The sequence below is a fragment of the Hydra vulgaris genome, chromosome 12 (assembly GCF_038396675.1).
Source record: "Hydra vulgaris chromosome 12, alternate assembly HydraT2T_AEP".
NCBI classification, from domain to species: domain Eukaryota; kingdom Metazoa; phylum Cnidaria; class Hydrozoa; order Anthoathecata; family Hydridae; genus Hydra; species Hydra vulgaris.
This window is the reverse complement of record NC_088931.1, coordinates 81935001-81957211: the sequence shown is the minus strand read 5'-3', so window position 1 is coordinate 81957211 and position 22211 is coordinate 81935001. Positions and strand designations below refer to the sequence as shown.

At 27.0% G+C, this 22211-nt stretch overlaps 2 protein-coding genes and 1 long non-coding RNA gene across 5 annotated transcripts in view; all 3 read left to right on the top strand.

Annotated features, from left to right (window-relative positions):
• Positions 1-4750, top strand: part of LOC100213394 (antizyme inhibitor 2) — a 102172-nt gene extending 97422 nt beyond the window's left edge. The window contains exons 6-9 of one of the 2 annotated variants that reach the window (XM_065814668.1): positions 2249-2330; positions 2401-2484; positions 3567-3902; positions 4403-4750. In XM_065814668.1, coding sequence (XP_065670740.1) covers positions 2249-2330; positions 2401-2484; positions 3567-3902; positions 4403-4618 — 718 coding nt within the window. In that variant the 3' untranslated portion in view covers positions 4619-4750. Of the gene's footprint in view, positions 1-2248; positions 2331-2400; positions 2485-3566; positions 3903-4278 lie in introns of both variants that reach the window. The other variant, XM_065814669.1, reaches the window with a different exon arrangement.
• Positions 4751-9565: 4815 nt separating this feature from the next.
• The window catches only part of LOC136089061 (uncharacterized), a 17277-nt gene continuing 4631 nt past the window's right edge, over positions 9566-22211 (top strand). For both annotated transcript variants that reach the window (XR_010642758.1, XR_010642757.1), the window contains exon 1: positions 9566-9608. This is a non-coding gene — a long non-coding RNA (uncharacterized LOC136089061). The remainder of the gene's footprint in view (positions 9609-22211) is intronic.
• On the top strand, positions 9837-10826 carry LOC136089060 (sperm microtubule associated protein 2-like). Its single transcript, XM_065814662.1, is given in 1 exon segment — positions 9837-10826. A coding segment is annotated over 1 exon segment (873 nt). The 5' UTR covers positions 9837-9891; the 3' UTR covers positions 10765-10826.

Sequence of the window (22211 nt, the reverse complement as noted above, 5' to 3'; positions counted from 1 at the left end):
ATTAGATATAAGGTCAGGAAGATTATTAATGCAGACAATAAACAAAACAGGAACAAGGATAGGACCTTGAGGTACCTCAGAAGTTACTGGAAATAAAGAAGAGTGTTGGCTTTAATTAAGCGCTTAGAAAGAAATGATTTGATAATCTTGATAATCTTGAAAACTTTCCCAGATACAACATATCATAAAGCTTATGGAATAGACTAACATGCCAAAATTTGTCAAAAGCTTTAGATATCTCAAGAACAATAGCCCTAGCCTCTCTGTCTCCGGCTTAAGCATGATAAAATTGAAGTTAGCAAGTTAGACGTAGAGGGAGAGGATTGAAAGCCGTATTGATTGTCTGACAGTAAGTTATTTGACTCAAGATAAAATTTATCGATTACAGAAAAAAGACTTTGCTAATAACAAAAAGAAAACTGATCATAAAATAGTTGGAGAGGTCAAAATGTTCTCCAGAGATTTTAAAAATTGGAACAATAGATGATAAACAATTTAAAAAGATTAAAAGAGGGTTCTGGAAAACAATTTTGTTAGACTGTGACATGATTGTTATCTGGACCACAAGCTGTGGAAGAGTTTAATTAAGATATTATTTTAACAATGGAAGCTGCAGTGATTTGAATGTCTAACAATGAGTTAACCTGTTTGAAGAAAAGCTCATTACAAGTTGTTCTTTCCTATCTTCAGGAGAGGTTATAAGATCAGTCTCATAAATGAGAAAGGGAATGTTAGACCAACCCTTCTTAACCCATTGTTAATGACTTGTTAACTTCTAAGATAAGATGCAAGATTTAGTGAACTAAGAATAATGGAGCTTATCATCAGCATCTTTTTACATTAATTTCATGCAATAATAAATTGCCGTTTGTTCTCAAGAGAGTTATTCTTTTAAAAAAGATGAAATAATGATTACAATTAAATATAGCAGCTGAAAACCAAAGCAAAGAATGAATCTTGATTTGGAAAAGACGGAATAAAAAAGACGGAATAAAACCTTCCAGTCCTGCCTGAATCCAGGATGTAGGAGACACATTTATCAGCTGAGAGAAAAAAGACATCAGCCCAAGGACCGTCACAAAGAAAGTCACAAAAAAAATCCCAGAAAGCTTTAGAGTTGTAGTAAGTAGCGCATGGTCAAAACCACCTAAAGAAGAAAAAGGAGAAGCTGAGCTCAGGCTAAGATCAGAGGCAAGACATAAATCAAGGAGTGAAGGTAAATGATTAGAGTTGTTAAGAAAACAAGTCACAATGTTAATTATCTGAGTAAGAGATTGAGAAATGCAGAAGATATAGGTTTTAGTGCTAGCAAGGTCTGTGACGTTAGAACAAAATCAAGTTTAGGTTCATTAAACTAGAGATAAAAGCTACTTTGAAGAGCAACAATGATAGTAATAGTAGAAAAGAGAAAGAGATGCAACCTTAAGACACTGGGTGAGTGGCTCAAGTTAGGCAGATAAAGCATATTAAATTATGTTTATAATGCATTTGGATTTTGTCTATAAAAGAAAAAACATCATTAGGTTATAGCAACAAGTTTTATTTGACAAAATGTAATTAACACTGATTTTTTTGAACAAGAAACTTTAGACAAGAAATTAATCTTAATATATTTCTGACTAAGTTTTATGAGCACATGCAAAAAACCCTCAATTTAATTTTAAGCTAAAAACTCAATTCTGATTACTTTTTCTTATCAACACAAATATACTGAGTAATGTGAAAAGTTGTTTGAAAAATATAATTCCTCTTCTAGTTGAACACTGCATAATCTTCTATTAAATATGTTTTATGTTTATTGAAAAATTTTTGTTGTTGTTCACTGGATTTAAAAGTAACATCAAGGTGATCTTTTTGCAACAAGTAACAAAGAAATTACACGTATTTTTATCAGAAACTTCTCTGTGTCACTTTAAAGTAATTTCTCATTAGAATTATGTTTTTGCAAAAATAAAAAACCTATGGGGTTGTGGATTTTAGTCGATTTATCCATATTAGCATGCTAATTATCTGCTTAGTTGATAAAATATTTAAATGTTGCATAGCAAGCTGCTTGCAGCTTGCTATGCAACATTTAAATATTTTATCAGATAATTAGAAGTTTAGAAATTTAATGTCTAAGTATTTTTTTTAAAGTTTAAATTCAAATAAGAAACTTTTAACAAAGAAAAAAAAATAACTGCTCTTTTAAAAACTTAAATGAACATCAACTGCAGAATTAATAAACTTTATGAATAATTTAATTTAGCTTTCATGTTGGTACTGGTTGCTATGATGCTTCGTTGTTTTACAGTGCAGTGAAATCTGCAGCTGCTGTATTTAATCAAGGGGTAAGTAAGTGTCAACCTCTAATGTAAAAAATGGTTTTATTGAGATAATATTTAATTTTCTTGATTATAGGAAAACCTTGGTTATAACTTCACATTATTGGATATAGGTGGTGGATTTCCAGGTGTAAAAAATGGAAAAATTTCAATGGATAATGTAAGAAATTAAATAAAATCTTTCATCATAATTTTTCACCTGCATTAAGGGTTCCATAAAACAGGTCATGGTGTTTCGTACACACAGGTGTTTGTTACTCCGCATACACACAGGTGTTTTTCACTTCTCATACACACAGGTGTTTGCTGCTCCTCATATTTTTTTTTTTTTTTTTTAATATTCTCATGATTTTCATTTAAAAAATTAAAAAATCCATAATGATCAAAGTTATTAAAATAACTATCTAACTTATTAATATAAAAGATTCAAATTGCTATAATAACCATTCAAATTGCTTTAATAAACATCCGACTTATTACAATAACCATTCAAATTACTATAATAACTATCCAAGTTATTACAAAAACCAACAAATTTTCATAATAACCATCCAAATGATCATCATAGTTAACCTAATATTTATAATAATTATCCAACTTATATAAAATATTTTTAACTTTTTTCTTTAAAGTCAGAAGGAAGAAGAAGGAAGAACCATTTAAATTTTTTGAATATTATACCAATATCATCTAAAAATATATTCATGTTAATTTAACAATATTTTCATGTTATTGTAAGATCTTAAGTGGGTTAAGACCCTCTCAAATTTGTCTTTTTGGTTCATTTATGAATTTTAAAAAGTTTATTTCTATTTTTTTTAAATACATTTGAATAAAAAAACGTTTAATTTGAGATGTAAAACCTACCGGTCTCTTTGGTCCATTGAATTTTATTAAAAAAATTAAGGGTTTTGCACCTTTAAAAAATTTGAATAAAATCAAAGTGTCAATCAAATTTAATTATCATTTGTTATTGCAAGTTATAAAAAATTTTATAATTTGGAATAAAGAATAATTTAACGAATATATACTGGTTTTTTGAAATACAATTTATAAGCATTTTTTACTTCAATTATTTATGCGTATTTTTTTATTTATGCAAATTATTTATGCGTAATTTTTTAAGGGTTTTAATATTGTTGAACTATTACTCAATAATGTTAGGCTAAGAAATTTATTATATAAAATTGGTTACTTCTAACTTCTGTTTTTATGATATTAAACAATATTTTTTTTCTTTAGATTGCAGCTCAGTTAAACCTTAGTATAGCCGAGTTTTTTCCTCCAGAAATGAATTTAAGTATAATTGCTGAACCGGGAAAATATTTTGTTGAGTCGGCATTTACGTTATGCTGTAATGTGACTTCGGTAAGAAAGGTTGTCGATGACAAGAAAACGGAGTTTATGTATTACTTAAACGATGGAGTTTACAATTCATTTTTATGCGTTCTTTTTTCTGAGAAGTTTAAACCACTTCCACTAAATGAATCAAAAACTCATTTGCTGTTCAAAAGCAGCGTTTGGGGACCAACATGCGATTCATGCGATTGCATTTCGGAAGAAACGTATTTACCTAAGGTATGTTATAAGTAAGGTATGTCTACAATGAATGTACCAGGTATGTTTAAGTCAATGTTTATCATGTATGTTTCAGCTTTGCAATAGTTAAGGTTTATCATGTGGGTATTAGGTGTTTTGTAAGTAAGGTCTGTTCCCCTTGAATGTACCAGGTGCGTTATATTAAAGGAATGTTAATAATGTATCTACCTGGTATGTATTATCTAAAGCATTTTTATCATGTATGTACCAGGTATGAAATAAGTAAGGAATGTTGACTATGTATGTATCAGGTATGTAAATATATTTTAAATGTTTTTTTTTTCTTTTGAACTTAAGTTTTTTTAAGAAGTAAAAATTTTAGTTACTGCTTTATATATTAAAAAAACTTTTACAGCTTTCTATTGGAGATTGGTTGTATTTTACAGCTTTCTATTGGAGATTGGTTGTATTTTACAGCTTTCTATTGGAGATTGGTTGTATTTTACAGCTTTCTATTGGAGATTGGTTGTATTTTACAGCTTTCTATTGGAGATTGGTTGTATTTTGAAAATATGGGCGCATATGCCACTTGCCTGGCAACAAAATTTAATGGTTTCAATCCCCCTATTGTTTATTACGCATGCACGGATAGCATTTATAAAGATTTATCGAATGACAAAGCAAATCTTATGAAATGCAGATCTTTTAAAGATTTTTTTGTTCCTTTGACGTTAGAACCTATTGTAAAAGTTTAAAAACGACTCTTCTCAATTTTCTAAAATTTGAAATGTCATATTAGTTAGCTTTTATTTTTTATTGAGTTGCTATTTGTTCCTATTGTGATTTTTTAATTTTGTTTATTTTAATTTCTGAAATGGTGCGCAAAATTAAGCATTTTTTATTTATTTGAGATATTATTTTGGTCTAAGATTTGCTTTGGGATTTTGCATGGGAAAAATGTCAAAAAATAATTTTTAAAGTTGTCAAGTAGTTTTTAACGTAAATGACTTTTTAAAAAATTAACAATAGATATTCAAATATACAATCAAAATATTTAGAACAATTTTTTATTTTTGTAAACTAATTGTTAACTTTAGTTAACAATTTGTTTAAATATTTTTTAATCTGTAGATCTTGGACCAATAAAACCTCACCTCAAAGCAAAAATGCGCCATTTCGGTCTTTTGTTAGATTTTATGTTAGATCATATAACACAGATCCATTATAAGCTTAAGGATAAAAACGCAGCAACTTTAGTTGTATATTGCACAATGCTAACGAAATTTACGAAAAAGCAAGAGATTCAAAATGTCGAACGGAAGCCATTTCTTCTATAAAAGCAATTCAATTTTACTTCTTTTGTTACTTTGTGTGTTTTTAAGTTAAAAATAATTAAGACAGTTACGCTCAACAATGACATAAAATAGACTTGTTGGGTTTGCACAAATTTCTATTGAAAATGGTATTATTTCTAAACTCGACTAGTCAGCATTAATTGACAATTTTTCAAACATAAAAAAAAAGAAAGACTAACTTCGTTTACGGCAAAATAAAAATTTCAATTTATAAATTTCAGAATATATTCGGAAATAAGTGCATTCCATTTTAATATTGGTATCTACAGATAATGATTTTAATTTACAGTGTAAATTGACATTTAAGGTCTTTTTTAAAAACCGAATCAAAAAAAATTTTGCGTTTTTACAGAAATTTTCCGTTATATTACTGGTTTAAATTACGTTATATTGGTTCAAACAATTGGTACGACCTTCAGTGAAACAATTGGTTCAAAAAATTGGTACGACCTTCAGTGAAATAATTGATTCAAACAATTGGTACGACCTTCAGTGAAAAGCGACTTTTAGTGAACTTGTTAAAAAATAATACTAATAAAATAAGCATTGATAATATAATACAATAAAGATTTATTTAAAAAACTGAAATTTAGTTCTTCATTTATTAAAGAATATATATTGCTTTTAAAAATTTTTATATATTAGCGCTTCTTTTAGATCCAGGTAATCGTTCTCATGTCTTAACTAATAACATTGTCAATAAAACGTTCCATTGACATTCTATTAACAATATTATATGTTAAGATTAGGAGGCATAAAGGACGATGTAGATTACATAAGATATAAGTATAAGATTTATAAATAATAGAAACGTATGTGCCGAATACAAAGTTTTTTTGCCTTATTTCAGCCTAGTAAATTAAATCTATTAAGTAACTGCTCAATAAAAAATTTCACGAGTTACTCGATTTTAATTACCAGAACATATTCATTGATACAAATTGGTACAGCTTGAACACATTCAATGGAACAACGTTATAAATCCATTGCAAAAACTGATTATTGCTTTTATCTGATCCCAACGTTGATTTAATAACTATAATCCAACTTTGATTCAATGTATACGGATTGATGTTGATAAATAACTAAAAGTTGATTTAATATATTTGAATATATATTTATTCATTGTATACAACTTGACATTGTAAGTGCAAAATTATACAGCTTAAATAAAAATTTCCGTCAATATTGAAACATGCAAGCAAATAGTTGTCTCTCTTTAGCTTTCGTCACTTTGTTTTTATGTCTATTTATACATATATATATATATACATATAAATATATATATACATCTCAATATATATATATATATATATATATATATATATATATATATATATATATATCAATATATTTCGATAAAAAATTTTACAATCGAGGTTATTTAAAAATAGTTAAAAACTAATCTTAAATAAATACCATGAAATAGTATTAATAATACAAATAATAATGATAATAATGACGATAAATTAACAATTATAAGAATAATAAAAAAGTTATATAAAAATGATTTAATAAATATAATAACATCTCAATATCAATAATCATAATAAAATAATAAAAGTAATATATTTATTTCATTAAAAAATAACAATAGATAAACAAAAAAAATTTTCAATAGCACTCACAAATAAAGATGTGTTACCCACACACAAACATTTACTCACAAAAAAGTATAGAGTTTTCATAGTAAATGAAAACATTCAAATAAAAAAAAAAATCATATCATAATACCCATAAAACACATATCGTCCCCAAAAATTAATAAAATTTAAAATATTTTCTTTTTCTTTTCTTCAAAAATAGAACAATTTTTATATTTTATTAACTTTTTAACTTTTTTTTTTATTAACTTTCCATTTTCGAATGTTTTTTTTTTTAACTTTGGTTTTTTGTCTTTCTTTTTTTTTTTTCTTGTTTCTTATTTCGTTTTTTTTGTTTTGTTAATTTGTTTGATTTGTTTTTTATATTTTTTGTTTATGATTTTTGCTTTTTTATTTTTTTCTTTTTCTTTTTTTCACTCCCTTTATTTTTATTTCATTTATTTTTCTTATTTTATTCTTTTTTTTTTATCTTTCTTTTTTATTTTACATATATATATATATATATATATATATATATATATATATATATATATATATATATATATATATATATATATAAACTAATTTAAAACATCAGATAATACGAATTCTATTAATACTAAATAATTTATTTGAAATTTTCGCTGGATTCGGGGAGACAGTGCAGAAACTTCCGGAATGGCGGACGCTTCTTTATAATGAATTTTATAAATAAATTTAAAAAAAGAAAGATAAAGATAAAAAAATAAAATAAGAAAAGTAAATAAAATAAAGAGAATGAAGAAAAGAAAAAAAAAGGAAATAAAAAAACAAAAACTAAAAAAAAATTAAAAATCAAATCAAACAAATTAACGAAAGAAAAAAATGAGATAAGAAAAAGGAAATACAAAAAACCAAAGTTAAAAGAAAATAAAACATTCGAAAATGGAAAGTAATTAAAAAGAATTTAAAAAATATATAAAAGTTTTTGAAAAAAGGAAAAAGAATGTTTTTTAAATTTTGCTTGATATGGTTTACTTTTTTATTTTATTATTGTCATTTATTATGAAAACTCTATACTTTTTGTGACTAAATGTTTGTGTGTAAGTGGGTGCCACGTTTTTATTTGTGAGTATTATTGAAAATTTTTTGTTTGTTTATTTATTGTTATTTTTTAATGAAATATTTATACTACTTTTATTTATATGCTTATTGATATTAAGATTATATATATTAAATCATTGTTACTTTTTTTTGCAGTAATTTTAGTTACATGGTAGGTTGTTACGTTTTGTCAGTATATAACCGTTTTTAACTTTCATGTCTGTGCATTATATTCAATTGTTGTTGTAAAATTGATTTATTATCAAATAATTTTCTTATTATTCTTATAATTTATCATCATTATTATTATCATTATTATTTGTTTTATTAATGCTATTTCATGGTATTTACTTAAGATTAGTTTTTAACTATTTGTAAATAACCTCGATTGTAAGATCTTTTATCGAAAATATATTGATATTGATATTAAAGGCACCGGCATCATCAGCGTATAATATAATTACAAAAATTGTGACCGTTAAATAAAAACAAAAAAATTTTAAATTTTGACGTCACCTTTATAATGGCTTCTTTTACTTAAGTATGAAAAAAATGAAGTCCAAAAATTTATTATAACATATTGTCCATTGTCCAAATTCATACCGCCGTATATTGGAGTATATTGATGTTTTTGTATCTCCAAGGCTTCACGGACTTTTCTTTCAAATTTTTTATCCTCAACTTTAAGTGTTTTTGCCCTATCCAATTCAATATCCTCATCGCAATTAATTTTATGCAAAGCTAATACAGACTGGTTTAACTTGCCTTCAGTCAAAAAAAATTGGTGTTGTTGAACCCTTGTTCGTATTTGAAGTTTTGATTCACTGACATTTTTTTCGAACGTGATAAGAAATATCTTTAAGCGTTTTTTCATCGTACCCATTTTCAGTAAAAACTTGAATTAAAAAATTTATCTCATCTTTTAAATGGTTTTTACTGCATATTGAGTATGCTCTGTGTATGTATCCGTTGAATATTGCTTTTAAATTTTGGGATCGTGATTAGAATATATATATATATATATATATATATATATATATATATATATATATATATATATATATATATATATATATATATATATATATATATATATATATATATATCGTTTGATTTAATGTTGTATTAAAATAATACAAAACTCTTGTTTGTTTAAAAGTGCTTAATATTTAGGAAATTTATTTTGGTTATATATAAATTTCAAAACAGAGCGATTTATAATTATAATTAAAAACGATAAAGAAAAAACTTTTATTTTGGAACGTTAAGTTCCATGCCTAACGGCAATTATCAGCCATATATTACAAAATTAAAAATTAAACGTTAAATTACAATTAGAATTACGGTGGCGTGAGTTCTAATGACTCCATGGAAACAAAATTTTAACGCATATGTAAATTTAGTATAACGTGACGTAAACGTGACGTAAACCAACCAGGATCAATCTTCTGGCTGATGATTGCCGTTAGGCATGAAACTTAAAATTCCATAATAAAAGTTTTTTCTTATCGTTTTTAATTATAATTATATATATATATATATATATTTATATATATATATATATATATATATATATATATATATATATATATATATATATATATATATATATATATATATATATATATATATATATATATATATATATATATATATATATATATATATATGATAAAAAACGGAAAAAAACACATACTGAAACTTTTTAGTCCCTGTGTAATAAGGTTTTATAAAAAAAAACATATTTATTACAAAGAAGTTTAAGAAAAAACACATTTCTTAGAAACAGATTTGAGAAAAAAGAACTTCTCTTTACAAACAAATTTGAGAAGAAAAAAACATTCTTTTAAACAGGTTTGAGAAAAAAACACAAGTTTCTTACAAAGATGGTCAAGAAAAAAAAAAACATTCCTTATAAACAGGTTAATCAGTCAATGTAAATACTGCATAAGGAGAACATGCAAAGAAGTGCCACAATGCTTTAGAGAACGAATTATTCAGTTATCAATGCCTAAAGTTTCTAAAGCAGTATGGGCTACATTAGGGCCACCAGTTGTTTGGGGCAATCAGGAGTTAATGAGACCTATCAGCAAAGCTGCATTAAAATGTCAAACTAGTAACCATCTTCTGAGTCTTGCTGTACCTAAAAAATACTTTCAGACAGATCACCCAGAAAAATGTTGCAGAGACTACTTTGCTTATTCTTGCGGAAGATCTTCTGTCATCTGGCAAGTTCAACCTAGTGCCATGAAAGCAAATGCTTCAAAACGCATCGAAGAATTATCCAGACCAAAGAGTGTATCTTCAGGATATGAAGAGGATAGACTATCATACGTTTTGGGATGTGGAAGATCGTCGCCAATATGGACAGTAAATAAATCTGCATTAAGTTCCAATGCTCCAGAAAGGGTGAATGAACTGGCAAGACCTAAATCTTTACATCGATCATACAAACCATCAAGAGAGGTTGCATGGTTAATTTCGGATGCTGCAAAAAATGCAAAAACCCCACCTTCGATTGAATCCCTGTCTCGTCCTAAAGAACGTCTGGATTTACCTTTTCGCGACCCTGAATGGGTTATTAAAAAAAGCACTCTTTCTGCTCATACCACTGCACGAGTTTAGGATCTTTCAAAGCCAAAAAAATTAATTGACCGTTATATTCCAAATCGCGATGTGGAGTGGAAAGTTTCGCATGCTGCATTAAATGCTAAACCTACTGAACGCGTAAAGGGATTAGCGGTTCCTTTGTTACGTGATGACATGGATCATGTTCAATTTGATCCGTTGGCATTTAAAGTAAAGACATCCGCACTTAAAGGGAAAATACCAAGTCGAATTTATGATTTAGCACGACCTGTCGACAGAGGGGGAAACTAATATTGCTTTTTTACTTTTCTTACCTTGTATTTTTTAACTTTTTTATCACTATTATTAGTTCTAATTTTTTATTATTATAAGTTTTTATAACTTATTAGTTCTATTAAAATATGTCTGACTAAAATAAAGTAAAAATAATATCTGACTAAAATAAAGTAAAAATAAAAGTTAAAGAGTAAAGAAAAGAAAAAAAGAAAAATTAAGTAAACTAAGAAAAAAGAAAGAAGAAAAAGCAATAGTAGAACTAGAAGATTGTAGAGAAAATTAAGAAGAATTTAGTTTGTTTATTTTATAATACATTTTTAATTTAATGTAATTATTCTTATTTTATTTTATTTTTTCTAGCTTTTTTTTTGTTTATTTTTCATTAATATTATTATTTTTACTGTTGTTAATATTGCTATAATTCTTTTCTACATTAATTTTTTTTTTTTTAAATAACTACTGTTGCTGTTATTATTGCTATCATTATTATTGTTATTATTATTATTTATATTATAGTATATTATGTTAATATTATTATAATATACTCTTATTTATTACTTATTATTGATTTATATTATTTTAACTTTATATACTATTGCTTTATTATTTTCAACAATATATTTTGACATGGCAGTAAAGTACACTTGTAAGTTCTGCAATAAACTAGTAGCTGAAAGTCATAGAGCCATTTTATGTGATAATTGTTCTTGTTGGGTTCATGCTAAGTGCTGTCAAGTCAATAAATCCTCATATAATCTTCTTGTAGAAGACTCTTCTGACTGGTTCTGTAGTGACTGCATAATTAAGAATATGCCTTTTAGTATACTCTCTGACCTTGAACTTTCTTTGACTTTTTCATGTCAGACTCTTCCAACTAATATATTAAATTCTTTGGAAAGCCCAATACATTTCAAAAATTTATTTAAGGATTTAAATAAAATCTCTAACACGAATACTAACTGCAAATATTATGACATTCTTGATCTTAATAAAACTATAAAATCAAATTCTGAATTGTACCTTCATCTAAACATTGGATCTTTACCTTTTCATATTGATGATCTTCGCAGTCTCATAAGTTCACTTACTTCTCTCCCTATTGTGTTTGGTATTTCAGAATCTAAATTACAGATTAATGATTCTAGCATAACTGATATAAATATAAATGGCTATATTATCGAGCATTGTCCAACTGAAGCCAAAAAAGGAGGTGCTCTTCTATACTTGCAATCCAACATAAACTACAATGTTCGACAAGATCTTACAGTTACGTCCCAAAGTATTTGGAATCTGTCTTTGTTGAAATTGTCAATCCCTTTAAAAAAAATATCATCATTGGCTGTATATACCGACACCCTTCGTTAAATCCTAAGGAATTCCTTTCCGATCATTTTAACCCTTTACTTGAAAAGCTTAGTTCTGAAAATAAACAGGTTGTGATAATGAGTGACTTTAATATGGATCTACTAAATTACAATGAATCCAACATTATCTCTGATTACCTTGACTCATTATGTTCTTACTCATTTTTCCCAACAATAATTCAACCAACACGTATAACTTGTACATCAAAAACAATTATTGATAACATTTTTTTAAATTTTCAAACTCCTAATCTAATTTCTGGAAACCTCACAATATCAATTTCAGATCACTTAGCACAATTTATTTGTATTCAAAATACTCCTCCTAAAAACAAAAAAGTAATAACTACCAAACGATCCTTTAGGAATTTTGATAATAGTAAATTTATACAGGCAGTATCAGATATTAATTGGGAACTTAATATTAAGAATGGTGACGATGTTAATAAATCTATAAACTTCCTTTTAAAATCACTTAACGCGATCCTTGATCGTCATGCCCCGTACAAAAAACTTTCCGCAAACCAAATTAAACTCAAATCTAAACCTTGGATCACCTATGGAATTCTGAAATCAATTAATATAAAAAACAAGCTCTATAAAAAATATATAAAATCTAAAAATCCCAACACAAAAATTAATCTATTCAATAAATTTAAATTATATAGAAATAAAATATGCAATTTATTAAAGAGTTCTAAAAATTCATACTATATTTCCTTCTTTAACAATAACCTCAACAATACAAGAAACACATGGAAAGGAATAAAAGAAATTATTAACATCAAACCTTCTTCGCCAAATAAGTCTTATAATCTTAAATATAATGGTAAAACTATCTCAGACAGTGTGGCCATTGCTGACATATTTAACAAACACTTTCAAACTATACAACGTCCACCATCAAGCAAAATTAGTTCCTCTAAAACTATTTTTTCTGATTATTTAAAAAACCCAAGTTCTAGTTCCTTTTTCCTTAATCCAGTCACTGAAAACGAGGTATCTGACTTAATAAGAAATACTCTGCAAAATAAGAAAAGTTTAGGTCCAAACAGTTTTCCCACTCGTCTTCTTAAACTTACTGCTCGCGTTATTTCTAAACCTCTCTGTACCATATTGAATAATTCTTTTGAAAAAGGTCTTTTTCCGGATGTGTTTAAAATAGCCAAAGTCATTCCTCTCCATAAAAAGGGTTCTCAATTTGACCACAAAAATTATAGACCAATTTCTCTTCTTTCTAACTTAAGTAAAATATTTGAAAAAGCCATGCATATCAGACTCTACAACTTTTTTGAAAAAAATCAATGTCTTTACAATCACCAGTATGGTTTTCGTAGCAAACACTCCACAAATTATGCACTTATTAATATAACTGAGTCAATTAGGAAAGCTCTTGACAGTAAACTATTTGCGTGTGGTGTGTTTCTTGACTTAAATAAGGCATTTGATTCTGTTGATCACTCAATCCTTCTAAGTAAACTAGAACACTATGGTGCTAGAGGTATTGCTCACCAATGGTTTTTATCATATCTTTTTAATAGGTCACAGTTTGTCGCTATCAATAATGCTAAATCTTTGCCAATATTTTTCTCCACAGGTGTACCACAAGGTTCTGTATTAGGTCCACTGCTTTTCCTTATTTTTATAAATGATCTCAATATGTCTTTAAAATTTTCAACTGCTTACCATTTTGCTGATGACACAAACTTACTCCTTACGAACAAATCATTAAAAAAAATCAACAAACATATAAATCATGATTTATCCAATCTTCTTCAATGGCTGCGATCCAACAAATTAAGTCTTTATACCAGCAAAACTGAGCTTATCATTTTCAAATCAACTCAATCTAAAATCACTAAACACCTAAACTTCAGACTAAGTGGCCAAAAAATCTTTCCTGTAATTTCTTTAAAATATCTTGGAATCAAAATTGACTCGAATCTATCCTTTTCCTCTCACCTTAAAGACTTAGCACTTAAACTATCTAGATCTAATGGGATGCTATCCAAAATTCGACATTATGTCAACCATGAAACTCTGCTCAACATTTACCATGCTACTTTTGGATCACATTTACGATAAGCTCGTCAGGTTTGGGAACAAAGCCAGACAAAAGATTTTTTAAGAGTTTCTAATCTGCAAAACAAGGCATTAAAAATAATATACTTTCAACAATATAGCTCTAACTCTAATATCCTATACTTTCTATCCAAAATTCTGAAATTGTGTGATCTTGTTCATTTATTAAATTGTCTATTTATCTGGAATAGCAAGCAAGTAAACCTCCCTCCCTCATTTTGTAATTTCTTTACCACTATAAAATGTTCTCGCTACTATTTTCGATCTTCTAGTAACCTTAAATTATCTATCCCAAATCATTCTTCGGTTAAGTACGGTCATAAATCAATCACAAACCAATGCGTAAAATCTTGGAATAAATTACCTCTTCACCTTAAATCCCTAAACTCTATTACACAGTTTAAAACCCGTCTTCATGCTTTTTATTTGGAGAGATACTGTTTGTAAAATAAATATATATATATATGTGTGTGTATGTATGTATGTATGTGTATGTGTATATGTGTGTGTATGTATATGTATATGTATGTATGTGTGTGTGAATGTATATGTGTATGTGTGTATGTGTATGTATATGCGTATATGTATATATATATATATGTATATATATATATATATTTATATTATGTATTTATATATGTATGTATGTGTTCATGTGTGCGTATGCATATATATATATATTTATATGTCATACATTTTTTGTAACAATAACTTTTATTATTATTATTACTATTATTATTGTTAAATTTTGTTAAATACTAGTGTTGTTCCTTATTATTATTGTTTTATATCATTATATAAATATATTCCTAATAATTACGACTGTCATTCATATTTTATTATTATTAATATCAATTTAATTTGTATTTACTTTATATTATTATAATATCTGTTATTATTAATGTTATTTTTATATTATTACTAATATTATTATTAATCTATTATTATTACTGATATTATTTTAATTTATAGTTTTTGTTTATATTATTGTTGTTGGTATTATTTTTGTGGTTAACATCGTTATATAACTTTTACAGTTTCTATTATTTCTTCCTTTTCTTACAATTATCACCTTTTATCTGACTTTACTTTTCTTTTATTGTCACTATTTATTATAATTTTATTTGATAGGTGTTTACTTGAGATTAGTATCATTACTATTTGTAAATATCCTTGATGTAAGATCTTTATTCAGAATAAATTTGAATTTGAATTTGAATATATATATATATGATAAGGCAAATCTGTCTTCTTCTCGTCCTTGCCATTTTTATATATATTATAAAACACGGAACTTGTAAATATTTGTGCGGCTAAATAAAAGGAGGGAAAAAAAAAATATATATATATATATATATATATATATAGGCGATTTAGTACTTGTGCCATCATAGCCGCAAACAGTTAATGGTTAATTGAAGTAGTTTTTCTCAGTTTTTAATAATGAAAACTGAAGCAGTTAGTCATAAAAAATACAATAATGCGTGAGTATCATATAAATTTTTTAACTTTACTCTAATCTATGATATTGAGCATCACAAGCAATCTTTGCCACCCTTGTGTTTTCTTCATAAAGTGTAGTTTTTATTTAACTTTTATAAATAAAGCTGATAAAACATTTCTTGGTTGTTTAAGTACTACAAGAAGACCTAATGGTCTTGCCACGGAACACCTTGGAAGAACACTTATCTGCGTTGCTTTTCACAATAATGTCGCAAATATGATCAGAGCAGGAATCGAATTTTTGGGCCTTTTAATTTTAAGGCTTTAACCACTGTGTTACGGTTGTTTACGCGAGCTTCTTGATTCTGGGGCAAGTGCTCAGATCATTGCGTCACGTTTGCTATGAGAATGTGATAAGGCTCTCTTTAAAGTAACATCTTTGCCTCTTTAAAGTACCAAGAAGAAGAAGGCGCTTTTATATAAACTCAAAAACCGAGTAAAATTTTCTCGCTGAAAAGAACTTTCAAGTCAAACAAAACTTATTGAGTTCTTTCCAATTTTTTGTTTTTTCTAAGAAATTTGAAAAGCATTATTTACTTTTTCATTCACGGAGGTCAGATTGCTATTTTCCTCTTTTATTAAAAAATGAAGTCAGAAAGTTAAAACTAAAGTATACATACTAAACTACCTAGAAGTCGGTTGATATCATAGAATTTCGACAATTATCAAGAAGTCTACAATCTGTGCTAAATATTGACTCAGACGCAACAATGACTCAGAAGAAACAAAATTGATGATATCTTCTTATCTTCCAATAAACTCAACTTTGTTCTTTTTATATATGTTATATAACATAAACCTAATGTTTAATACGGTTACTCAAGAACTAGAAAATCTAAACGGACGATTGAAGGCCAACAAACTCTCGCTAAACGTAGAAAAAGCAAATGTTTCTTTTTTTACAAAATCTTCTGGTTCTGACACCCTCCCACTCCAGACACCTCCCACTCTTAAAACTTCCTAAACTGCTTATCGACAAAACGAAACTAAAAAAAGAATACTCATTCAACTTTTTAAGTGTTCTTAATGAAACTTTTAGCTGGAGTAATCATATCAAAAAAGTGGAAAAAGAAAATTTCTAAAATTTTCTCGAATTACGAATGAATAAAAGCATCTTCTTAATACAACTTGTTTAAAAAAGATTTATTTCTCTTTTATTTACAGCTGCATCAATTACTGTAACATAATCTAGGCGAGTATTTATCCACCAAAGTTAAATGCAATTTACAAAAAGCAAAAACATGCATGTCGCTTAAAATTAAATGCAAACGCATACACCGGTGCCTTTACTAAGAAAACTTGAATTAATGTTTTTGAAATATTCTTAACATACTACTTTTTATTTTTAAGTTAAAGAATCTCATGCTACCAAACATGCTACCAAACATGCTACCAAACATGCTACCAAACATGCTACCGAACATGCTACCGAACATGCTACCAAACATGCTACCAAACACTTTACAATATCAATTTGTTCCTATAAAAAATAAAAACTGAAAAAAGTAAAAAAAAAGTTTATGCACTGTATTATTTACAAGATGGACAAAATATCTCGTGTTAAATGTTGTATAAGGGGGCATCCATAAAGTACGAATGCTGTAAAACCACTGATTTAGAACCTTCCTACCCCCTTGTGCGCATCTGTGTATGCTTTCAACAATTCTTCCGTTGTAGTATGTACACATTATTCATTACAAAATTAACCGCCTTCCTCAATTTAAAACATAAAAGCAAAAAAACTTGTTGTTATTTTGATATTTTTCGGTTACATAAAATAATGTAGATTTTTTAAATTCGCGAAGTTCAATGCATTTGTTGAAAAAAACAACCAAGATTTGGAGAAATAGAAAACAAGAGAAAGTCAAACCATATAAAGTATGTACCGCTCCCCTACACCCCTTCGCCTTTTGTACGCATTCTTACGCTTTTGGGTAACTGTCTCTCCCATACTTGCGTATATACTTTATGGAAGGTTCATAACTAGAAATCTGACTCATGTCTTCACCACTTCCGTATATCAAATCCTTCTTGATTTTTATTTACTGGTTTATCTAAATTTACTTGTAATTGATTTTTTAATTCTAAAGAAATAAATTTTAGTGTAACATATTTTTTGAAACTCTCAATTCTTTTTGTATATGCAAAAGAAGCAGAAAAAATAGACGGAGTTAAAATACTTATCTTTTGCACTGGAGCGTTTAATGTGTTCAAAAATTTATAAGCATATTACTATATCATTTTTTATTAGTGCATAGATGCCTTCTGTCTTCTTTCCATTTGCATTGCCATAATTTCTTTGAGTTAGTAGTCAAAAGGTCATTTTTTAACGAAGGTCAAGCGCTGATGCAATAGCTAACACACAAAAACTAACTTTCAAATAATAGGAAACTTTTTCCATTGTTTTCTTCCTTATTTCCCATATAAGTTAAATATGATTGCCGCACATATTTATTTATTTATTAATAAAATTCACAAATATGTTTAAAGTAATAGTTTGTTGTTGGATTTAATGTCATAGAAAAGAGATTTTCTACTTCACAAAAAAGTTTTAATAGTCACAACATACATTTGTCCACTCTACTTCATTTAGTGAATGTGCGTAGCTTACATCAATTTCTTTCAAATTAAGCGTAAATGTATATTAAAATTTCAATACTGTATCCAGCATTACATAAGTAGAGTTCCATCTTGTTTTTACATGTAACATAGCATTATTACTAAGAGCTTGTACTTATGATGCTACTTCTTTAAACTGCTGCCAATTTTAATAACCAAATTTACAATATGTTCAGAACATTTAGCGTTAAAACAATCAACGTCACTGACTAGTTTAGTATGAAACTTCTTTTTGATAATCTTGATCGTCATTTTAACGTTATGCGTCACTCATGAAACAGTTATCTTAAACACGGACATTATTTTTCTATCAATGTTCCCGTTTTATATAGTGTAATTTCAGTTAGAGGGGCTTCAATATCAATAAAAGTGTACTTGTATCTTTTTTTTTATATGACTGTAATTGCCAATGACAATCAATTAACGGCAAGTAAGAGCAATGTAAAATTTATTTTGAACAGTACTTTTTTTTTTTTTTTTGCCGTGAAAATATATACTCTCGAAAGTTACTAACAAGATATTTAGGTAGCAGGGGCGGGAAAAAGACCAATCGCCAAGCCCCTTAATAAATTCCGTAAACACAAAGTTTAATTTAAAAATAAGAAATTTCGTTAACAATATTAAATAAACAAATGTAAAAGTGTTAAAATAATTAAACATTATTAAAATATAGCAAGAAGCGTAAAAAAGGCTTTCTAAAAACATAGAAATAATATTTAATTTTTATTTATTGAAAAGTTATAAATTTAATTTTTTTTTTTTAACTTAAGAACACCAATCAAAAGTCTTTGGGTTGTAAATTTGGTGTTAAGTTTTAAGGTTGTAAATTAGGTGTTATTTGAATATCTAGTTAAAAATTTATTTTCATTTAATTTTAATAGCGGATTAAAAGTTTTTGGAATAATACTTTTATTAATTTTATAGTTATATAAATAAAGAGAAGATTATAAATATTTATTTGGTAGATATTTAGTATTTTTAACTTAGTAAATAAAGGTTGGAAGGGTGTATAGCGGCTTTTATTGGGTATTATACTGATTTTATGTTATTGTATATTAAAGAGCTTTATTGATTTATTTTTATTGACACTACACCAAGCAATGTTAGAGTAAATGTTTTTAATCAAATAGTATTAAAATTAATCGTGAGGTTAATTCGACATATAAATTTTTCTTAATATCTTCAAAAGTCATTAAACAATCATTTGTATTTGTGCTTCGTATATCCGTTTTAAAAAGAGGTTGAAGATTTTTAAAAAGAGGTTGAAGATTTTTACTATACTCTTTAAAACCGCAATGCTGCGCAAATCGAAAAAGGATATTTGTGAAGCATTTTTATATGGTTTGTGTCTAACGTGATTCCGGGTCGATAATAACAATACCCTTGAGTATAGTTATTATAGACCCTACCCAACCCGATCCGTTTGAACCAGGTCTGCAGACCTAACTCAAACAGATCGAGTTAGGTCAGTAAAATTTGTGGAGTATTTATTAGAAATTTTGCTAAAGTAAAGATGAAATATATTAGAATATATACCATGATTTTTTGAACATAAACAGCAAAATTCGGTGTATATTAATCTATAAACGTTTAGTTCATTAAGTTCCCTTAAGAAAAGATTCGTTCTGTTAACTCGAAATATGCGTGCACTGTTTTTTTTTCACAATAGGTTTTTTTAGTTTATTAAACTTGGCACTTCCCATGTAATATTGCAATATGAATAAAAGACAAGAAAATAACTGCAAATAAACAAAAAGTATATATTTTTTAAAAATTCAGTTCTAGGAAGTGGTTTCACTCTATATAGCATAAAAAAACGTTTTTTGACATTTTAAAAATGTATTTTATATTAGCAATTTTTAATTTCTTAGGCACAATGCTGAATTTTAAAGGAAGGTTAAAAATGTGAAACAACGAGGGCTTCAACTAAATTCAGGCTAATTTTTTCAATACCAAAATTTTTATTTTTTTGACTATTTGAAAGCATTTTGCATCTCACCTTTGTTTATATTAACTTCTTTCACAGGTTGTTTTGACTAAGATTTTGAAATTTATGGTATTATTTGGGCAGCTTCATCAGCCGTCTTTGGGTTAAATTAAGAAAAAAGTTGAGTTTTTTAACTAATACTATCATCCCACCATCAAGTAAAATTATTTTGTGGCAAATTATCATCTGTATATTTGTTTCTACCAACTACCTTGTTTCAGCACATTTCAAGTTTTTTGTGTATTTTTATGGGTTTCCTTAACTTCAATGCATAATAAAGTGTTTTTTTTATGTTTCTTTGTTTTTTCAAATAAGTTTTCATACTTCATTTCATTTTTGTATGTTTTATGTTTCTTCTTTGATGATTTTAGCAACCCTTTGGTCATTTAAAGGTTGGAATATAAGTTAGTATTTGTATTTTTTTTTTTTGGAGTAGAAATGCCAAGTCATAACTTAACAAAACTGCACCAAGTATACGTATTATTTACTGTGATTACAGTATAAGATTCCAATCAGTTTTTTATGATAAAAGTTTACGAAAATATTTTAATTTTCGTAAACTTTTATCATAAAAGTTTACGAAAATTAAAATTTTTATTGATCAATCGTATAAAGATTGTAGATTTTGAGGGAGAATGATTGTAATTGTTCAGATAACATAACCACTATTGAAGTTCTGTTATCTATAATTAAGAATATTTAGAAATGATTATTTTTATCAAATATTTCTTGGCGCAGTTCTAATGTAAGTAAAGTGAGACAAACTGTTTAAAAAACAAAAAACACGCAGTCAGAACTATTTCAAGTACAGATCGATTCACAAAATCTGAAAAACTGTTTGAAAATTATCAGATTTTGAATGTTTTTAGTTAAACTTTTATCAAGTTCATATTTTTATGTACAAATTTTATAATAAAACAACTCCTATAGTATACAATACCCCAGCTAACACATGCTTAATTGGCCCAACGTTGGGTTAACGTTGGATTGGATGACTAACGTTGGCCCAACGTAGTGCCAACGCAATGTAACTCGACATAGATTTTCATCACATTGGCTATACGTTGGGCCAACTTACTTTGAAAAACCTACGCTTGCGGCTTATCGAGCTATTCACGCAAAGCATTCATATATAGCATTACAATCTCCATTTTAAAATAGTTTGCTTTTTATAATGGCATCGTTGTAAATTAATAGAAAAAGCAAAGTAATTTTTGAGTGTTCTGCAAAGATATTAGAGCGTTGCGTGCAAGGAATTGTGCAGCTACACTTACAAAGGATTCAATACAATATCTATAATATTATTAGTTTCGTCATAAATCTTAAATCTTAAACCAAGATTTCTATTGTTTTTATCAAAAAATTTATTGTTAATTTTAGATAATCTTATGATCTATTTAGATTAAGTTTTAGTATATTATATATATATATATATATATATATATATATATATATATATATATATATATATATATATATATATATATATATATATATATATATATATTAGGGATATGACTTTTTAATTTTTTTTCAAATAAAATGTTTCCTGTATCATAAATCGATGAACTTTTACCTAAAATCATGAAAAAAGGCCCAAATAGCTTTCTGCAACAAAAAAAGGTCACCCCCAAAATAAAAATTTGATTTACCATTTTTATACATTCATTTTTGACCGATGTTTTAATCTTAAGCTTAATTCTTAGCTTAATTCTATTTATTTCATTATTTTGTTATGAATTTATAAATATAACGCCACACGTTACCATGGCAACAAAACGGCCGTGTGCCGGCAAATACTTGGAATTGTTATGTGATGATGTCATTGTGTTACCACGGTGATATAGACGACTGTAACAGACTGTAGAAGATTATAGAACTTAGTAGAACATTCTGGAAGCTCTAAA